Raw genomic sequence first — 20,103 nt, forward strand, 5'->3', positions numbered from 1 at the left:
ACGCTGAGCGAAGACGAGCGAACACTGCATAAGAAAGTCCGCGCACGTCTCCACACAGCCTCCGTACGGTTCTGGAGGGCTTATGTAAGCTTCTGGGGACGGAGGAAGGGACCGTTGAACGACCAGTGGAACGTCACTTTCACGCGCAGGGTCCTCGGGAGGGAGAGCCGCAGCGGCGCCCGAAGGGCGTGCCTCCACTTGTGCGGCGAGAGCCTCCACCCTGCGGTTTAGGAGAACGTGCTGCTCGGTCATTAAATCGATCCGAGAGGTGAAAGCGGTGAGGATCCGCTGCAACTCACCGATTACCCCTCCCGAAGCCTCCGCTGCGCCTTGGTCTTCCATTGGCCGTTCAACAGCCGGTTGACGCCCCTCGGGATCCATGACGCTGGCCGAGATATCCTGTTGTGAAAGTGTAGGAACACGGACCCACAACAGGGGGCGCAATGAATGGACAATGGAGGAAGTAAAAAACAAGATTTACTACTGAAACAAGCACGAGTAGTATAACAAACACAATGTTTAGGGTCGAATCCGCTGGTGTCGTGTGGGCAGGCTCGAAGATAGGAGACGTCCGTCTCAGTCGAACCGGAACCACCCAGATCTCCACTGCCACCGAACCCCGGAAATACTGGAACCGCCAAGTCCCGAATTCCCAGGTGGCCACTGCCTCCGCTCGTCGGATCCGGTACTGCTGGCAGGAGAGAGCAAGAACACACAGGAGTGGATGAACGCACCCAGTACAGAGAGGGGAGAAGCCGCCTCCACCTCTTGGCAAAGTTCAGCAGGAAGGTGAGTACTTATCCAAAGAAGGAGGGTCTCAGTAGTCACCAGTCCTGAAAGGTTTAACAAGTTTATCAATCACAGAATATGCTGCAGAGAATGTTACCTTGGTCTTAGGCGATATCTCGGCACTGAGGTGGAGACGCCGTCCTCCTGATATACCTCGGTGCTGAGTAGAAACAGCTGTGTTTGGTGATGGGTGACAGCTGTCACCCAGATTACTCCCATGATGCGGTAGCGCCCTCTGGTGCCTGGAGCCCGCACTCCAGGCAGGGCGCCCTCTGGTGGTGGTGGGCCAGCAGTACCTCCTCTTCAGCGGCCCACACAACAGTAAATGTTATTAAGAAATGATCAGACAGAAGGGAGTTTTCAGGGAATACTGTTAAGTCTTCTATTTCCATACCATAAGTCAGAACAAGATCTAAGAAATGATTAAAGTGGTGGGTGGACTCATTTACATTTTGAGCAAAGCCAATAGAGTCTAATAATAGATTAAATGCAGTGTTGAGGGTGTCATTCTCAGCATCTGTGTGGATGTTAAAATCGCCCACTATAATTATCTTATCTGAGCTAAGCACTAAGTCAGACAAAAGGTCTGAAAATTCACAGAGAAACTCACAGTAACGACCAGGTGGACGATAGATAATAACAAATAAAACTGGTTTTTGGGACTTCCAATTTGGATGGACAAGACTAAGAGTCAAGCTTCTTTCAAATGAATTAAAGCTCTGTCTGGGTTTTTGATTAATTAATAAGCTGGAATGGAAGATTGCTGCTAATCCTCCGCCCCGGCCCGTGCTACGAGCATTCTGACAGTTAGGGTGACTCGGGGGTGTTGACTCATTTAAACTAACATATTCATCCTGCTGTAACCAGGTTTCTGTAAGGCAGAATAAATCAATATGTTGATCAATTATTATATCATTTACCAACAGGGACTTAGAAGAGAGAGACCTAATGTTTAATAGACCACATTTACTGTTTTAGTCTGTGGTGCAGTTGAAGGTGCTATATTATTTTTTCTTTTTGAATTTTTATGCTTAAATAGATTTTTGCTGGTTATTGGTGGTCTGGGAGCAGACACCGTCTCTACGGGGATGGGGTAATGAGGGGATGGCAGGGGGAGAGAAGCTGCAGAGAGGTGTGTAAGACTACAACTCTGCTTCCTGGTCCCAACCCTGGATAGTCACGGTTTGGAGGATTTAAGAAAATTGGCCAGATTTCTAGAAATGAGAGCTGCTCCATCCAAAGTGGGATGGATGCCGTCTCTCCTAACAAGACCAGGTTTTCCCCAGAAGCTTTGCCAATTATCTATGAAGCCCACCTCATTTTTTGGACACCACTCAGACAGCCAGCAATTCAAGGAGAACATGCGGCTAAACATGTCACTCCCGGTCCGATTGGGGAGGGGCCCAGAGAAAACTACAGAGTCCGACATTGTTTTTGCAAAGTTACACACCGATTCAATGTTAATTTTAGTGACCTCCGATTGGCGTAACCGGGTGTCATTACTGCCGACGTGAATTACAATCTTACCAAATTTACCCTTAGCCTTAGCCAGCAGTTTCAAATTGACAATTGACTATGGTTGCTGGTGTCGCTAACTTCACATTTCTCAAAACAGAGTCGCCAATAACCAGAGTTTGATCCTCGGCAGGTGTGTCGTCGAGTGGGGAAAAACGGTTAGAAATGTGAACAGGTTGGCGGTGTACACGGGGCTTCTGTTTAGAACTACGCTTCCTCCTCACAGTCACCCAGTCGGCCTGCTTTCCCGGCTGCTCGGGATCTGCCAGAGGGGAACTAACGGCGGCTAAGCTACCTTGGTCCGCACCGACTACAGGGGCCTGGCTAGCTGTAAAATTTTCCACGGTGCGGAGCCGAGTCTCCAATTCGCCCAGCCTGGCCTCCAAAGCTATGAATAAGCTACACTTATTACAAGTACCGTTACTGCTAAAGGAGGCCGAGGAATAACTAAACATTTCACACCCAGAGCAGAAAAGTGCGGGAGAGACAGGAGAAGTCGCCATGCTAAATCGGCTAAGAGCTAGTAGCTGCGCTAAGCTAGCGGATTCCTAAAAACATGCAAAGTGAATAATGTGTAAATAATTTAGAGGTGATTCAGCAGAAGGAGTGCTTTAGTTAAGGCACGTAAAGATTACACTGGGAAACAAATCGTAATCTAGATAACTAGATCAATCTAACTGCGCAGATTAAACAGCTAACAGATACAGCAAAACACCGCTGTGCTCCGGAACAGGAAGTGATACAATACCGCAGTGAGAGCCAACCACCAGTCTACACATGTAAATTTCCCACAAGGGCAGGGACACATTTGTAAGCTGACTTTTGTCTAACAGCCCATCTCATTTTCAACAAAAGTAATTTGTTTTTTAAATGAATAAACAGTTGAGACCTTGCTGCAAAGATGCCTTTGAGCATCTTTTGTCACCATCTAGTGGTGATATTAGTATTTCAGGGCTTCTGTACATTTCCTACTTGAAACCCAAAATTCAGTAAAAAACAAACAAACAAACAAAAAAAACAGGCATTTATAAATGTCAGAAATGCATGATTTTTGGTAGGCAATTCTTTGACCTCCCAGCGTTAATGTACAAAAATTTTGATTCTGAGTGTTGTGCGGTTCTTGAGTTTTAGGATGCAGAAGGATTTGTCGTGCAGACGGAAGGACGACTGGAAGGACAGCAATTTCTCTTGATAAATGCAATGTACAATTGTGAATCAGTATACTTTGTGCTTACCTCTGAAGAAAATAATTTTGTTCAACCCCAACCCAAAAAACAAATTCAAAACCAAGCCATCAATTATCTTAGCACTCTCCAATATATGGATCTTAACTACAAAACAATTTGCTTTTAAAGGAGAAAATATACTAAAGAATTACCCATTTTAAGCCTATGAGTATGACTAAATTAATGCTGATAATACGAATATGAACAGAGATTTCATCTGTTAAAGAGTAACTACAAAGATTAAAGTGACAACTAAATTATAAGGAACTAAAACAGGTTTTTTATTTGTTTTGTTTTTTTGCTGTTTTTCAAAGTTACAAACCTGCTCTGTGTAGTGCATCTCAGCTAGTTTGAAGTTCTTGTCCAGCAGGGCGAGGTTGGCTTGGACTTGGTAGAACGTTGTTCCGTCTCCTCCCTGTTAAAGAGAAAATCGTGAACCCATGATCGCGCAGTGTGTCCAGAGAAAATCGGAACATTACGTAACACTGCACATTGCACTGAGATCTGAGGTACTTGTGCAGAGAAGAAAAGACAGGACACTCGCAGAGTGCGATACCTTATACAGTAGCGTTCAGAATAATAGTAGTGCTATATGACTAAAAAGATTAATCCAGGTTTTGAGTCTATTTCTTATTGTTACATGGGAAACAAGATACCAGTAGATTCAGTAGATTCTCACAAATCCAACAAGACCAAGCATTCATGATATGCACACTCTTAAGGCTATGAAATTGGGCTATTATTAAAAAAAAGTAGAAAAGGGGGTGTTCACAATAATAGTAGTGTGGCATTCAGTCAGTGAGTTCGTCAATTTTGTGGAACAAAAAGGTGTGAATCAGGTGCCCCCTATTTAAGGATGAAGCCAGCACCTGTTGAACATGCTTTTCTCTTTGAAAGCCTGAGGAAAATGGGACGTTCAAGACATTGTTCAGAAGAACAGCGTAGTTTGATTAAAAAGTTGATTGGAGAGGGGAAAACTTATACACAGGTGCAAAAAATTATAGGCTGTTCATCTACAATGATCTCCAATGCTTTAAAATGGACAAAAAAAAAACAGAGACGCGTGGAAGAAAACGGAAAACAACCATCAAAATGGATAGAAGAATAACCAGAATGGCAAAGGCTCACCCATTGATCAGCTCCAGGATGATCAAAGACAGTCTGGAGTTACCTGTAAGTGCTGTGACAGTTAAAAGACGCCTGTGTGAAGCTAATTTATTTACAAGAATCCCCAGCAAAGTCCCTCTGTTAAATAAAAGACATGCAGAAGAGGTTACAATTTGCCAAAGAACACATCAACTGGCCTAAAGAGAAATGGAGGAATATTTTGTGGACTGATGAGAGTAAAATTGTTCTTTTTGGGTCCAAGGGCCACAGACAGTTTGTGAGACGACCCCCAAACTCTGAATTCAAGCCACAGTTCACAGTGAAGACCATGAAGCATGGTGGTGCAAGCATCATGATATGGGCATGTTTCTCCTACTATGGTGTTGGGCCTATATATCGCATGCCAGGTCCAAGGGCCGCAGACAGTTTGTGAGATGACACCCAAACTCTGAATTCAAGCCACAGTTCACAGTGAAGACAGTGAAGCATGGTGGTGCAAGCATCATGATATGGGCATGCTTCTCCTACTATGGTGTTGGGCCTATATATCGCATGCCAGGTATCATGGATCAGTTTGGATATGTCAAAATACTTGAAGAGGTCATGTTGCCTTATGCTGAAGAGGACATGCCCTTGAAATGGGTGTTTCAACAAGACAATTACCCAAAGCACACTAGTAAACCAGCAAAATCTTGGTTCCAATCCAAGAAAATTAATGCCTCGCAGATGTTATACAACTAAATACTAGTTTAGTGATTCACAGGATTGCTAAAAAAGCAGTTTGAACATAATAGTTTTGAGTTTGTAGTGTCAACAGCAGATGCTACTATTATTGTGAACACCCCCTTTTCTACTTTTTTTTTTTTTTTTTTACTAATAGCCCAATTTCATAGCCTTAAGAGTGTGCATATCATGAATGCTTGGTCTTGTTGGATTTGTGAGAATCTACTGAATCTACTGGTACCTTGTTTCCCATGGAACAATAAGAAATATACTCAAAACCTGGATTAATCTTTTATTTCACATAATACTACTATTATTCTGAACACTACTGTAGGTTTGACACTGGATCACACAATTGTATCCTCCTGTGGCTCCAAATTTTTGATTTACCTTCCTACCCACTTTCTTTCCTTCCTTTGTTTCCTTATTTTCCTAAAAATCAAATCACTTTGTCCTTGTCTGGCTCTCAATTATTCAACTGAGTTTGGTCCATATCACATCAAAACGATATTATTTTGCTGACACACAGACAGCTGGACACAAAAACGGCACCCACACATGTGATACCGCATGCAGACTTAAACATAACAAATTTTTTGGTGTACTTTGCAGACAGAATTCTGCGCCAATCAGGCTGCGGTTTCTGGTGTCCTGTAGACTAAATGCTGGTTCGAATGCATTTCCACTGTGACTAACATAAATCTTCTAAGAAAATACTCAACTACTTTATCAAAAGAACTCATTTGAACAGACTGAATTTCAGTGTCAAATACTGATAAATTATAATTATAAAATATTAGTGACATCCTTAAAAAACTGTCTCTTCTACACCGCTCTAAAATATGCACTCTGATGTAGAACAGACCATTTCTTTTGACACTCTGTCAGCAATCTGGTTTGTCTGGTGGAGAAAATGAACTGTTGAGACGTCTCCCAAAGCAGCAAAACACCTTCAAAAGAAAGAGATAGAGAGAAAAAGAAAATAGACTGAATCATTCAATGAATGTAGCAGATCAATGAAGGTAAAATGGTTCATTTACTGAAGTGAGATAAAAAAAAAAGAGTTTCCGTTTAATTATTCTTTGCAGTGTGAGAGCTGAGAACTAAAGACACTCTGAGCATTCAGCCACTTCATTAAGAACTCTGAACATTTACATCAGATTAATGAGAAAGTTATGTGAAAACTCATTCTGTTTGACTCTTTCTTGCTTCCTCCTTCATGAACATTACAGACTCCAAACAACAGCCTCTTCCCCAAATGATTTATGCAAATGCAAAATGAACACCATATGCATTATTAATGACAGAGAATCCAGAGTTTCTTTTAAAAAGTTAAAGCTGAGATGCATAAAGTTGGAGAGAGATTAAAAACTGCTTATGATAGATGATTTAAAAAGTGGCTTTAATGATTAATGGAGTTAGAGGAGGCGGCAGGAAAAGGACCATCTGCTGTATGTGTTGTACACTATTTGTATCTTTGTGAGGACTCATCCCAGCTTTAGAACTTTAGTGTGAAGACAGCGGTGCAGTGTGAGGAGGTTTGAGTCGTTCTTCACGTCGCTGCTTCAGCTGATTGTTGGAGGGTTCACCCCTGATTTTACAAATAAGACCAGAATTAGATTTCGGATGCTGTTAGATGGGATGCAGCAGTTCTCCACCAATCACCTGCCTGTAGCGTCTGGAGAAGGTGTGTTCACAGTTTTGAGTAAAAATCTCTGTGCTTGAGAAGGTCAGTAAAAGTCCTCACGTGTGCAGAAATACCAGCTCGTGTGTTTGCACATCTCTGTCAGACTTGATCACCTGTTTGCGATGTGCAGCTGGCGAGCCTCTAGAGCCAACTTGCTGAGCGTCTTCCACATGGCTTCACTCTCTGGTGACATGTCCAGAGTCTCGAGGAATGCAGTGGCTCTGTGAACGTAAACACGTATTCACACGCTCATCTCACACCCACAGAACGAAAGAGAGAGGCTGAGTCACCCCTGTGTATTTTACGATACATTTGCAGCCCGCAGGAATACAGGAGAGATTTCTCCTATTTGTAAAGGTCACAGTCACCTTCCACGAGTATCAGGCTTTGTCACAATACTTGGTAATGTTAAAAAAAACAGAAACAAAAACCTCATGGGTACCAGCAGATTGGACAGACACTGTGTTCCTGCTGAGGGTGAATGCTTTTATCACCGTAAGCATTATAAGCTAGCTGTCAGTCATTTGTTACCACAGGAAAAAATTCTCACGTGGAGCACGGTGTCTTTTTAAGAAAGTGCTGAGATGAACCCTCAGCGCTTTTCTGCCAGAAATCAATGTCATATGGACAATGGGGTTGTTAGTTTCCTGCACAATAGGACACTTTGAAGGCTGCACCGAGATACTGTAGCTGAGTTGTGTTTGCTATTCTGAAGGGGTTTCACTGTAGATATATAAGTAGTGTAACATAACATGCTCTTAACCAGCAGGTGAGTTCTTAACCATCCAGGACCTGTGTCTCATGATGCCCTTCTGCACCTCATATTATATATATATATATATATATATATATATATATATAAATCGCAGGGTGTTCAAATACTTATTTTCTTCAAATGAAGAGAACTGCACTGATATGGACATTTATCTGCAGCGTCCTCCGCTGTGTCATTTTTAAAGGTTTTAAAATAACAACAGGATGAAGAGCCTAAACAGCCCGACTGTTCTGGGAATATTAAAGTAACCCTCAAGAGTTGCAGGGTGTTTCTGCAAAAAAAAAAACCAAAAAAAAAAAAAACTCTGCTCTCAGTGTTCCCACCACAAGTCTGATCCAACAAAACAAGTATGAACAAAAATGAACATGTAATCAAAGACAGATATCAGAGTATCTCCGCGCACCTGTTGTAATCACCATCATCGATAGCAGTGCCGAACTCAATGAGGCCTTCGTCCAGGGTGTATGTGACCGTGTTAACACCCTCTGTCACAAGCACATTCGTCTTCCCATCAGCCCTCTCCAGCTCCACAATGTCACCCTGAGTGAGTGAAAGAGACTTAAATCCAAACACGAATAACACAAAACAAATAGTCATAATTAGAATAAAAGGAGTGAGGAAAAAAAGAGGGGTTATTAATTCCTCAGACCTCCACAGCCTGCATTGCGTACCTTTACAGGTAAGAAAATTAATGAATACCTTAACAGATATTCAAATCAACACGCCGACCTACAAGATGCCCTGTTGGAGAAATGTTCTTGGACACTGTGCATTCAATAAAGGCAGTCAGTCTTTTTTTAAATCCCCAGTGAAGGAGACAGATTTTTTTTTAATTTTAAATTAAGAAATCAATAGCGTGTTATCTGTGGGGATCCACGGGCTCTAGATTGGGTAGTTTTTCTAAAGTAGGTAACTGACATTTTTAAGGGTGATAATCAATTAATCAAAGTTTCTATAATGAGTTGGAATGGTGTGTGAGTCCAGAATGTTTTTACAACCTTAAAAGAACTCAACCCCTTTATTTCCTGCTAATTACAAAATGTTTTAATGTTAATTTACTATCTTAATGTATTTAGAAATTGTTTGGGTTCTTGTTATCATATACACTCTATTATTATATGTCTGCAAAGCTACATGCACTCTGATTGGCTGATTTCCAGTCTGATATTTTTACATAATCAGACCGTTACCATGACAAACACGTATCACATTCGTTACAAACCAGAAAGCTAAAACCACGATAAAAAAAACAAAACAAGTAGGACATGAACATACAACATAAATATCTAAACAGCATTGGAAGAAACACACAGATTGAAAGCTTAACATCTAATGACCGGACCATCTGTTAGCACGTTCTGAAGCGAACGGGTCGGACTACACACCCAAAATCGTCAGCAGCTATATACGAATATGTACGTTTGCATGTTTATATATATAATAGCCAATAAATGAATTATTAACCTCACCTGCTCTGCCTGTACAGGAATATCAGACCTCTGTGTTTTTCGTACTTATACCTCTGATATTTTCTGATATTTTCCTGTACAGACCTCACGCTCAGTTAATAATCCTTTATCATCATTATTACTATTGTTATTATTATTATTATTAATACTACTAATAATGATGATAATATTTTATTTTGACTTCTATTTTGTCATTTGATTTTTAAATGGACCACAATGGCGATACAATGGTGCTCAAACGTTTACATGCCGACAGAATTTTTTTTAGGGGGGGGGAGGTTCCCATGGAATATGAATGATAACGCAAAAACTCTTTTTAAATGATAATGACATCAGAAACTACCGAAATGACCCTGATCAAAATTTTACATCCCTTTGTTCTTAATACCGTGTTTGCTGCTTTTAACCTCAGTGACAGCTTGGAGTCTTTTGTGGTCGTTGTGGACGAGGCTCTCTGTTGGTGAAGCTGCCACTGAATACATCTTGGACTTTATTTACATCAGTTATGAAGCAATACAAACAGTATAGCATTCTATGGTACATCTGACAGTCCTCAAAAACTGAGTGTTTTCTGTTTTTTTATTATTATTATTTGTTAATAAAATGAACATCACAAAATGTTCAAACTGTTTGTGTCTGTCTGTTGCTCAGTTTGTCTCAGGGGTCAACATCACTGTTGTTAAAAGGTCGCTATTCACAAGGTCATAAGGGGAATCTTAAAGCTGCATTCGAGGTGAACTCCCTGACATGTCAAAGGTCACTGAGATCAAAGTTGCGTGTGTCCAAGGGTGAGGAAGAATTCACGAAAGAAGGAGGAAGGCTAATTGTTGGGAAAACCGGAGGCTGTGGAACTGATGGAATTTGAGGAAATGTGACATTATCCACCTTTAAGAGCTCAAACTGTCGACGAAGGAGGAGGCTGTTAATCCAAACTCCAGAGCAGCTCCATTTCTCTGGTCTTTGGACGGTATAAACACCACCATGGAAACTGAATCGCAAAATTTTTACAATATTTCACCTAATCAAGCAGCACTGGAAAGGTTTAGGTGCACTGAAGAGTCGATACACACACACACAACATTTTCATGGTATTTTGCTGACAGTACAGACATGATTAGATCACAGAAATAAAAACTAGTGATGGCATGATTCCACTTTATCACATTAGAAATGATCCTGATGCTGGAACCTTCAGTATCTGCCGATACCAAAGCAATACATTTTCCCTATTTTAAAACAAGTAATTTGTCAATGGATTTACTTTTACTTAGTCATGCCTACTAACCTAAAGGAAAATATATGTGCATAGACCACAACATGATTCAGATGTGCAACATAAGACTGTGATCGGAGCAGATTTTGGACCGATACAATCCAAAATTTTGGATCACTGCATCCCTTAAAAAATAATAAATAAAAATCTGATGTACCCAAATTCTGGCTGGTAATAAATACAAAAATCACCCCTGCATGTGTGGAATCATCACTTCATAAAGCGTGCACATGACGTTCCTTCATATAAAGAAGGAAGATTCACCTTAATTGGGAACATGGTGATGTTGTCTGGGTTGTCTATACTGTACAAGATGCAGAGATCTCCTCTATTCTGAGCAACCACGACATCACTGCCTGGCACCCATTGCACATACGAGCAGAAACTCAGCACCGTGGTCTTCACCGCGCTCTCTACGTCATACAGGTGGAGCTGAACATTTAAAAAAAAACAAAACATACAGATTACTTTCATTTTCAACACAGAAAAAACGACATACAGGTTCAACACTGTATCGGATCTTCTTTTCTAAATGTGCAAATAAATCACTATGACACATTATTTGATATCAAACCCTGAGTTCAAATATATTTGCACAAACGTCCTCAGTTATGAAAAACTTTGCCTGCGTGAAAACTCACTGCAGCAGGAGGTTCGAAGATGTGTTTCTTCCTTTTTCACTGAGTCAACACTCAACAGACAATCTAGTTTGAAATGTTCAAGCATTCTTATTCCTAAATAAGTTAAATGTGAGATTTATTTTAAATCATTTAATTTAGCAACGGGTTGTCTGTCTTTCAGTGCACTATGAAGAATAAAAAAAAAAAATTTAACATTCATTTTGAAAAAAGAAAAAACCATGAAGCATTTATCAACTTAATGGTCACTTTAAAATAATAAAAAAATTAAAAAAAAAAGTTTTTTTGGTATGTGTCAGAGTACTGCTCTTGATGTGGCAACATAAAATAACTATGACCATAAAAAACCTGATTACATAGATCCAATTTTATTCTAAATCACAGAAGACCATAAAACATTAAGTGTTTAGTTTCATTACACAAAAATATGTATGATTACTTTTAAAATGTAGCAATAAAGTCTTGGGATTTAGACATGCTATATCTGATCGAGTTATCAAATAATTCTTTGTTTCATGTGTGGATGATAACTGCGACTAATGTTTTAATATGGGCGGTGGCATTCTTAAGTTTGGCATTAAGCTGTTCCAGAACATTTATACCCCCGTCACACATAGCCGGAATCAGGCAGAATGGTATCAGAATTATGAATTGGCGCACATCTGAAAAAGTGTCGGACTTCAGTTCCAAAACTTTCTGACGGCCATCTGTGGATGGGACACCTATCCGACGGCGGTTCATGTGTAATCTGAGGACCATCTGACTGCAATTTACATATTCTGAAGGCAGCAAAACAAGAGCCGATATTATGAATTATTATCATGTACAGTGAATGTGAACAGTGGCTATCAAACTGAAAGCTCTGTGCGCTACTGCATGCATTCCACCGCAAATCTGAAACAGGTTGTTATATCCCCAATAGACCTTACGGTACAAATATTTGGCCATTCCTTCCCATGGGCAATTTAAATAATGTGAACTATTGCCTCCATCATAACTGTATATAACACGGGCAGCTGCCCCTCTGCGTGGTGCGCAGTAATGTGTCAGGCTCGGAGCTGAACAGATCTCATGCTGTAATAACTGATCACCTTCTAACTCTGACGTGGAACTGTTGTGCCAGGCCGTGACATCATTAATAAACCTGAATCTCAAATACAGGGGAACTCTTCCACAGAGTGGTATAATTCAAACATAACTAAAGCCTATAAAGACAGTAACATCAAAATAATAACAACAATCTATAAAGCTCTAATTGAGCATGATAAAAACACAACTGAAAAGATTAAAGGTAATTGGGAGAAAAAGCTCCACATAAAAATTGATGATCAAGACTGGATAATATGTGGAGGCATCATCACACTACTACCAGCTCTCGAACGTGGAGGGAGTTCGCTTGGAAGAACCTGATCCATTTTTTTTATTACACCCAAACTTAAAAGTAAACGGTTTAAAAATACAACAAACATGTTGGCGGGAAATGTGGAGGAATAAATGTAGACCATGCTCATATTTTCTGGAAAATGTCCAACTATTGTTATGTTTTGGGAAATGGATTGCAATGTACTTTGCGAAGTGTTGGGATATACAGTTCCCTTAACACCTGAACTGATTTATCTGTATAATTTTTCAGAAGACACCATTTCACATAATGATGTATATTTGTTTAAAATGATGTCATTAGCAGCCAAAAAATGTATAACCAGGACATGGGGCACAACATCTGTGCCACAAAAGACCAATGGACATCAACGATAAAAGACATTTATCTAATGGAAAAGAATAACACAGACTGAGACTACAAGAAGTGAAAATGGAAAACAATTGGAAAAATGGACAATATATTTTATGTGTCGACGCGGATTGAGGAGCGAACCTGCGTCAGACAGGACCCAGCGCTAAAAATAACCAGAAAGCGGTTCCGAAACAAAAACTATTTATTATACACCTGTGTTTAAAAGTGTAAAAACACATAAAAAAACAACGTCCCTCTGGTGGAGTGATTCGTGGCTCGCTCTCCAGCCCCGCAAGGGACCAAAGCCGGCGCTCCTGGACTCCCTACCACACGCCAACACCCCCCAGGTGGACACGACAAACTGATTCTCTGTGAAGCAAAGAGACGGTGAGGTAAGTCAACAGATACAACCATATCTTCCAATAAACACACGCTGCCAGCAACACACTCAGGTCAGTGTCCCTTTTTTTTTTACTTTATGCAAATGAGCAGCCTCTCACAAGTGGAGGATCACTTATCCTTCACGCCACAGCAGTGAGAAGCAAACTGCGCAACTCTCCCCACAATTCCAGTACACTGTGCAACAAAACACCAAGCCACCATCAACAAGTACCCAAACACCTAATTACCTTCCGTGTGTGCTGACAGCATGTGTCCTCACCCCTCCCTGCCTCACGGGCTCGACGTGTCCAAACCCAGGCGCGGTCCTCAGCGTCTCACAAAACGAACGTTCACAAGGTCGAGTTCCCGGCAGTTCTGCTTGAATCACACATGACTCAAATGCAGAACGCCATCCAATTATCTGCTTCAGCTGCAAGTCGTCCAGGTTGCACGTGAGCACCAAGCACAGGTGCTTTCCATGAATGTTGATGAGGGTGAAGACTCTTCAGCCAGCACCTTCTTCACAGACAAATCAGCCCTCATGCAACCTGGAGAGCAAAGAAAAGAAAGAACACCAAAACATCCAGCCACGCCCCCCCCAACACACAACAGTACCCCCCCATCAACGGGAAGCCTCCCGGCGACCGAACAGACCAGGCCCGAGAACAGCCCCTCCCTCCGGGGTTCACGTCAGGAAGCAGACGGCAAGACAGGCACCGCAGCTGGAAGGCCGGCTGGAATCAACAAAAGCCCCAAAACATTCCCCAGAACAAGTCCACTCACACAAAAAAAACATAAAACCCACCCAAAACCTCCCCAGGGGACCGTCCCATCAAACCCCGGGAGGAAAAGAAAAACTCCAAAACACAAAAACCCAACACAGTCCCACAACACAGTACAAACGTAGATGCATAAAAGAAAAATAAACAACCCCCCCAGAATGACCTGCAGAGCCCAACCCCCCTCAGAAGGCCTTCATTGCCAGTTCCAGGAGGAACAGCCAAAACCGTGATCCCACAAAGGTCCCCAGGTATACATGGAGTGAAACGGTGCCCCCCAGGGGACCGTATCATCAACCCCAGGAGGCACCCTCCCCACAACCCCGGAACCCCAGATCCGGTCACACTTGGCCGGCCGGTCCCAAGCCAATTCCCCCCCCAGAGGACCGTCCCATCAACCCTGGAGGCGGAACCCGGAAGGAAACAAAATAAAACCAAAAACCAACCCCCGGAGGACAACCAAAAACAACCCCGGGGGGATATAAAACGACCATAAACCCCGTTGCCCTCCCCGGCACCCCAAAAGACCCCAGGTCCCTCCCAGAGCCCTTTGGCGGCTCTATTGTGGCAAACGGCACAAAATAGTAAGCCGGAGAAGGGAACAGGTAAAAACTAACCCAGCTCCAACCCCAAAGCGCAGCGGAACCGGAAATACGTCCGGTGCCCCAACTCGACCAAACCCCAGCCACTCGGGAGGGTGGAACTACCGAAATGGCAAACAGCAACAGATCGGCCCACCCCTCCGACTGAGGCATGTCTCCGCTGCACCACACCCCGGCAACACCCATGACAATCGGTCCAAAGGCTCACCGAGGCTGGAGTGGAACCGGGCCCTAACCAAACCAAAAAGAACGCCTCTAACACCCCCCCCCCCAGGTGCAGAGGTCTTCTGAGAATGCTCAGCGTGACCAACCTGCACCACCCCACAACCCACAAGACAAGCGGTCTAAGGGCAAGTGAGGTTGGGGTTAGGAATGCAGAGAAATAAAAACAACAAAACAAAACGACCCAACAACCCAAACAGAAAATACCTAAAAACACAGACACAATTGACAGGTAAGTGAGCCCAGGCGGGCTTCTGACTGCCTATCACTCCACCAGATACGCCCCTACCACCCCAAACAAGTATAACCCCTGATTAAAGAAACCAAACATTTACGTGTGCTAAAATTTTTTTTTTTTTTTTTTTTTTTTTTTGTTATGTGGGTTCTGTTGCCTGTCCAAGAACACTTGGAGTTACGTCACCGTTATTTCTCTTGACGCTTACGTGTCGGGGCAATACAGGAATCTCGACTCGTCCGAGCTGCATGGGCTCGTCAATAGGAGGAGCCGGAGGTCCCGTCGGAGGAGCCTCAGTGGGGCGAAGAAGAGGTGGACCAGCTTTGTGTCGGGGAAAGCCCCGAGACAAAAAAAAAACGCTCTGATGGGCGTCCTCTCTCGCGTCCACGCTCCTTCATCCAATCATCTAGACGAATCACCACGATATTAGCTCGTCTAAATCGTTTGGCTCATCACGGACCGCCAGCTCGTCTTTTAATGACTCATTTAACCCGTCTACAAACATGCCCCGTAAAACTGCGGCATTCCAACCTGTGGGTGACGGAGTTATCGGCACCGATATCGATAGTGCCGCAGCTGGAGCAGCAGGAAGCAGAACAGCTTGCGCTGCAAGCTCCGTAACACGGGCATCTGTTTGTTTAATTTGGTTCGCGAGATGCTGTAATTGCTCCCGTATGTTCTCCAAGTGTTCCTGAACTTTTTCGACAAAAGGAACCGCTTCTGCCGCTGGGTCCATTATGGAATGGCCGGGAACTTCTGTTATGTGTCGACGCGGATTGAGGAGCGAACCTGCGTCAGACAGGACCCGCGCTAAAATAACCAGAAAGCGGTTCCAAACAAAAACTATTTATTATACACCTGTGTTTAAAAGTGTAAAAACATAAAAAAACAACGTCCCTCTGGTGGAGTGATTCGTGGCTCGCTCTCCAGCGCCCGCAAGGACCAAAGCCGGCGCTCCTGGACTCCCTACCACCGCCAACACCCCCCAGGTGGACACGACAAACTGATTCTCTGTGAAGCAAAGAGACGGTGAGGTAAGTCAACAGATACAACCATATCTTCCAATAACACACGCTGCCAGCAACACACTCAGGTCAGTGTCCCTTTTTTTTTACTTTATGCAAATGAGCAGCCTCTCACAAGTGGAGGATCACTATCCTTCACGCCACAGCAGTGAGAAGCAAACTGCGCAACTCTCCCACAATTCCAGTACACTGTGCAACAAAACACCAAGCCACCATCAACAAGTACCCAAACACCTCACCTATTCCGTGTGTGCTGACAGCATGTGGCTCACTCCCTGCCTCACGGGCTCGACGTGTCAAACCCAGGCGCGGTCCTCGCGTCTCACAAACGAACGTCCCAAGGTCGAGCGTTCCCGGCAGTCTGCTTGAATCACACATGACTCAATGCAAGAACGCCATCCAATTTCTGCTTCAGCTGCAAGTCGTCCAGGTTTGCACGTGAGCACCAAGCACAGGTGCTTTCCATGATTGGCGGTTCTGATGTACTCCAGGTTCCGATGGTCATGAAAACCGTGAATGGCACGGCTGTTCCCTCCAACAGATGTCTCCACTCTTCGAGGGCCTCTTTCACAGCAGGAGTTCCCGATTGCCGACGTCATAATTCCGTTCAGCGGGGGTCAACCTGCGAGAAAAATAGGCACACGGGTGAAGGACCTTATCGGTCTTCCCGCTCTGGGAGAGCACCGCTCCTATCCCTGAGTCCGAGGCATCCACTTCAACCACTAACTGGCGGCTAGGATCGGGCTGCACCAGAACTGGTGCAGACGAGAAGCGCCGTTTCAACTCCTTGAACGCGGCCTCGCACCGGTCCGACCAGGTGAAGGGAACTTTTGGAGAGGTCAGGGCTGTCAGGGGGCTAACTACCTGACTGTAGCCCTTGATGAACCTCCTATAGAAATTAGCAAAACCGAGGAACTGTTGCAGCTTCCTACGGCTTGTTGGTTGGGGCCAATCTCTCACCGCCGCAACCTTGGCCGGGTCCGGGGCGACGGAGTTGGAGGAGATGATAAACCCCAGGAAGGACAAAGAAGTGCGGTGGAACTCACACTTCTCGCCCTTCACAAACAGACGGTTCTCCAACACCGCTGCAGAACCTGACGGACATGCCGGACATGAGTCTCAGGATCCGGGGAAAAGATGAGTATATCGTCTAGATATACGAAGACGAACCGGTGCAGGAAGTCCCGCAAGACATCGTTTACCAACGCTTGAAAAGTCGCGGGAGCATTAGTGAGACCGAACGGCATGACCAGGTACTCAAAATGACCTAAGGGGGTGTTAAATGCCGTCTTCCATTCGTCTCCCTTCCGAATCCGAACCAAATGATACGCATTTCTAAGATCCAGCTTGGTGAAGATTTTGGCTCCATGCAAGGGAGTGAACACTGAATCCAACAAGGGCAACGGGTATCGGTTGCGAACCGTGATCTCGTTCAACCCCCTGTAATCAATGCATGGACGAAGCCCGCCATCTTTTTTACCCACAAAAAAGAAACCTGCGCCCATCGGTGAGGTGGAATTCCGGATCAATCCGGCAGCTAATGAGTCCCGGATATAGGTCTCCATTGATTCGCGTTCCGGCCGTGAGAGGTTGTACAGCCTACTGGACGGGAACTCACTGCCTGGAACCAAATCAATGGCACAATCGTACGGACGGTGGGGAGGAAGCGTGAGAGCCAGATCCTTGCTGAACACGTCAGCGAGGTCATGATACTCCGCTGGCACCGCCTTCAGATTGGGCGGGACTCGGACCTCCTCCTTAGCTTGGGAGCCGGGAGGAACCGAGGAACCGAGACACTCCGATGGCAGGTTTCGCTCCACTGAACCACTACCCCGGACGGCCAATCAATCCGGGATTGTGCTTAAGCATCCATGGAAACCCTAAAACCACACGGGAGGTGGCCTGAGTCACAAAGAACTCGATCACCTCCCGGTGGTTACCTGACACCACCAGAGTTACTGGAGGTGTCTTGTGCATGTGGGGGAGTAGGGAGCCATCTAGTGCCCGAACCTGCACAGGCGAGGTAAGAGCCACCAGAGGGAGCCCTATCTCCCTGGCCCATCTACTGTCAAGCAGATTCCCCTCAGAGCCCGTGTCCACCAGTGCTGGGGCCTTCAGGGTTGAGTCCTCGAACAGGATCGTGACTGGGAGTCGTGTAGCAATGTGGGTGTGTCCCACGTGAATGTTTTGGCCCACCCCTGGCCCAGTCTCTAGGGGCGGGCGTTGGAGTTTAACCGCTCGGGGCAGTCGTTTGCCATATGCTCACTCGAGCCACCAACATAACAAGCTCCGTGGGCCCGCCTCCTTTGTGCTCCAGGTGCCCTAAATGTTGCCCTGCTCGTGTCCATAGCTTCGTCAGCAGGGGGAGCCATAGGCGACGGAGCGCAGGAACAGAGGAGCGTGGGGAGGGCGGAGCTCGATCGGACCCGGAAGGGAGAGGGACGACGCGTGCCTGGCCACGCCCTTCGCCTCGTTCCCGACGGCGTTCTTCTAACCGGTTGTCGAGTCGTATGACTAGATCGATAAGCCCATCTAAATCCCGCGGTTCGTCCTTAGCCACCAGGTGCTCTTTTAGGACCAGTGACAGTCCGTTTATAAAGGCAGCGCGGAGGGCAGTGCTATTCCAGCCGGATCTCGCCGCCGCGATGCGGAAGGCGACTGCATAGGCAGCTGCGCTCCGGCGTCCCTGTCGAATGGACAGTAGTGCGGTTGAAGCGGACTCTCCTCTGCTGGGATGATCGAACACCGTTCTGAGCTCCCGTACAAACCCATCGTAAGTATGAAGGAGCCGTGAGTTCTGCTCCCAGAGCGCTGTAGCCCAAGCGCGTGCCTCCCCACGAAGCAGATTTATCACATAAGCTACTCTGCTAGCGTCAGTCGCGTACATCACGGGACGCTGAGCGAAGACGAGCGAACACTGCATAAGAAAGTCCGCGCACGTCTCCACACAGCCTCCGTACGGTTCTGGAGGGCTTATGTAAGCTTCTGGGGACGGAGGAAGGGACCGTTGAACGACCAGTGGAACGTCACTTTCACGCGCAGGGTCCTCGGGAGGGAGAGCCGCAGCGGCGCCCGAAGGGCGTGCCTCCACTTGTGCGGCGAGAGCCTCCACCCTGCGGTTTAGGAGAACGTGCTGCTCGGTCATTAAATCGATCCGAGAGGTGAAAGCGGTGAGGATCCGCTGCAACTCACCGATTACCCCTCCCGAAGCCTCCGCTGCGCCTTGGTCTTCCATTGGCCGTTCAACAGCCGGTTGACGCCCCTCGGGATCCATGACGCTGGCCGAGATATCCTGTTGTGAAAGTGTAGGAACACGGACCCACAACAGGGGCGCAATGAATGGACATAGGAGGAAGTAAAAAACAAGATTTACTACTGAAACAAGCACGAGTAGTATAACAAACACAATGTTTAGGGTCGAATCCGCTGGTGTCGTGTGGGCAGGCTCGAAGATAGGAGACGTCCGTCTCAGTCGAACCGGAACCACCCAGATCTCCACTGCCACCGAACCCCGGAAATACTGGAACCGCCAAGTCCCGAATTCCCAGGTGGCCACTGCCTCCGCTCGTCGGATCCGGTACTGCTGGCAGGAGAGAGCAAGAACACACAGGAGTGGATGAACGCACCCAGTACAGAGAGGGGAGAAGCCGCCTCCACCTCTTGGCAAAGTTCAGCAGGAAGGTGAGTACTTATCCAAAGAAGGAGGGTCTCAGTAGTCACCAGTCCTGAAAGGTTTAACAAGTTTATCAATCACAGAATATGCTGCAGAGAATGTTACCTTGGTCTTAGGCGATATCTCGGCACTGAGGTGGAGACGCCGTCCTCCTGATATACCTCGGTGCTGAGTAGAAACAGCTGTGTTTGGTGATGGGTGACAGCTGTCACCCAGATTACTCCCATGATGCGGTAGCGCCCTCTGGTG

At 45.2% G+C, this 20,103-nt stretch overlaps 1 protein-coding gene across 1 annotated transcript in view; it reads right to left on the bottom strand.

Annotated features, from left to right (window-relative positions):
- The window catches only part of ift172 (intraflagellar transport 172), a 155,752-nt gene that overhangs the window by 65,866 nt on the left and 69,783 nt on the right, over positions 1–20,103 (bottom strand). Inside the window, 3 exon segments of the mRNA XM_034162804.1 lie at positions 3,853–3,945; positions 6,226–6,310; positions 7,161–7,268. Of these exon segments, the coding sequence (XP_034018695.1) occupies positions 3,853–3,945; positions 6,226–6,310; positions 7,161–7,268 (286 nt within the window).

This window comes from Thalassophryne amazonica, chromosome 21 (genome assembly GCF_902500255.1).
Source record: "Thalassophryne amazonica chromosome 21, fThaAma1.1, whole genome shotgun sequence".
In the NCBI taxonomy this organism is placed as follows: domain Eukaryota; kingdom Metazoa; phylum Chordata; class Actinopteri; order Batrachoidiformes; family Batrachoididae; genus Thalassophryne; species Thalassophryne amazonica.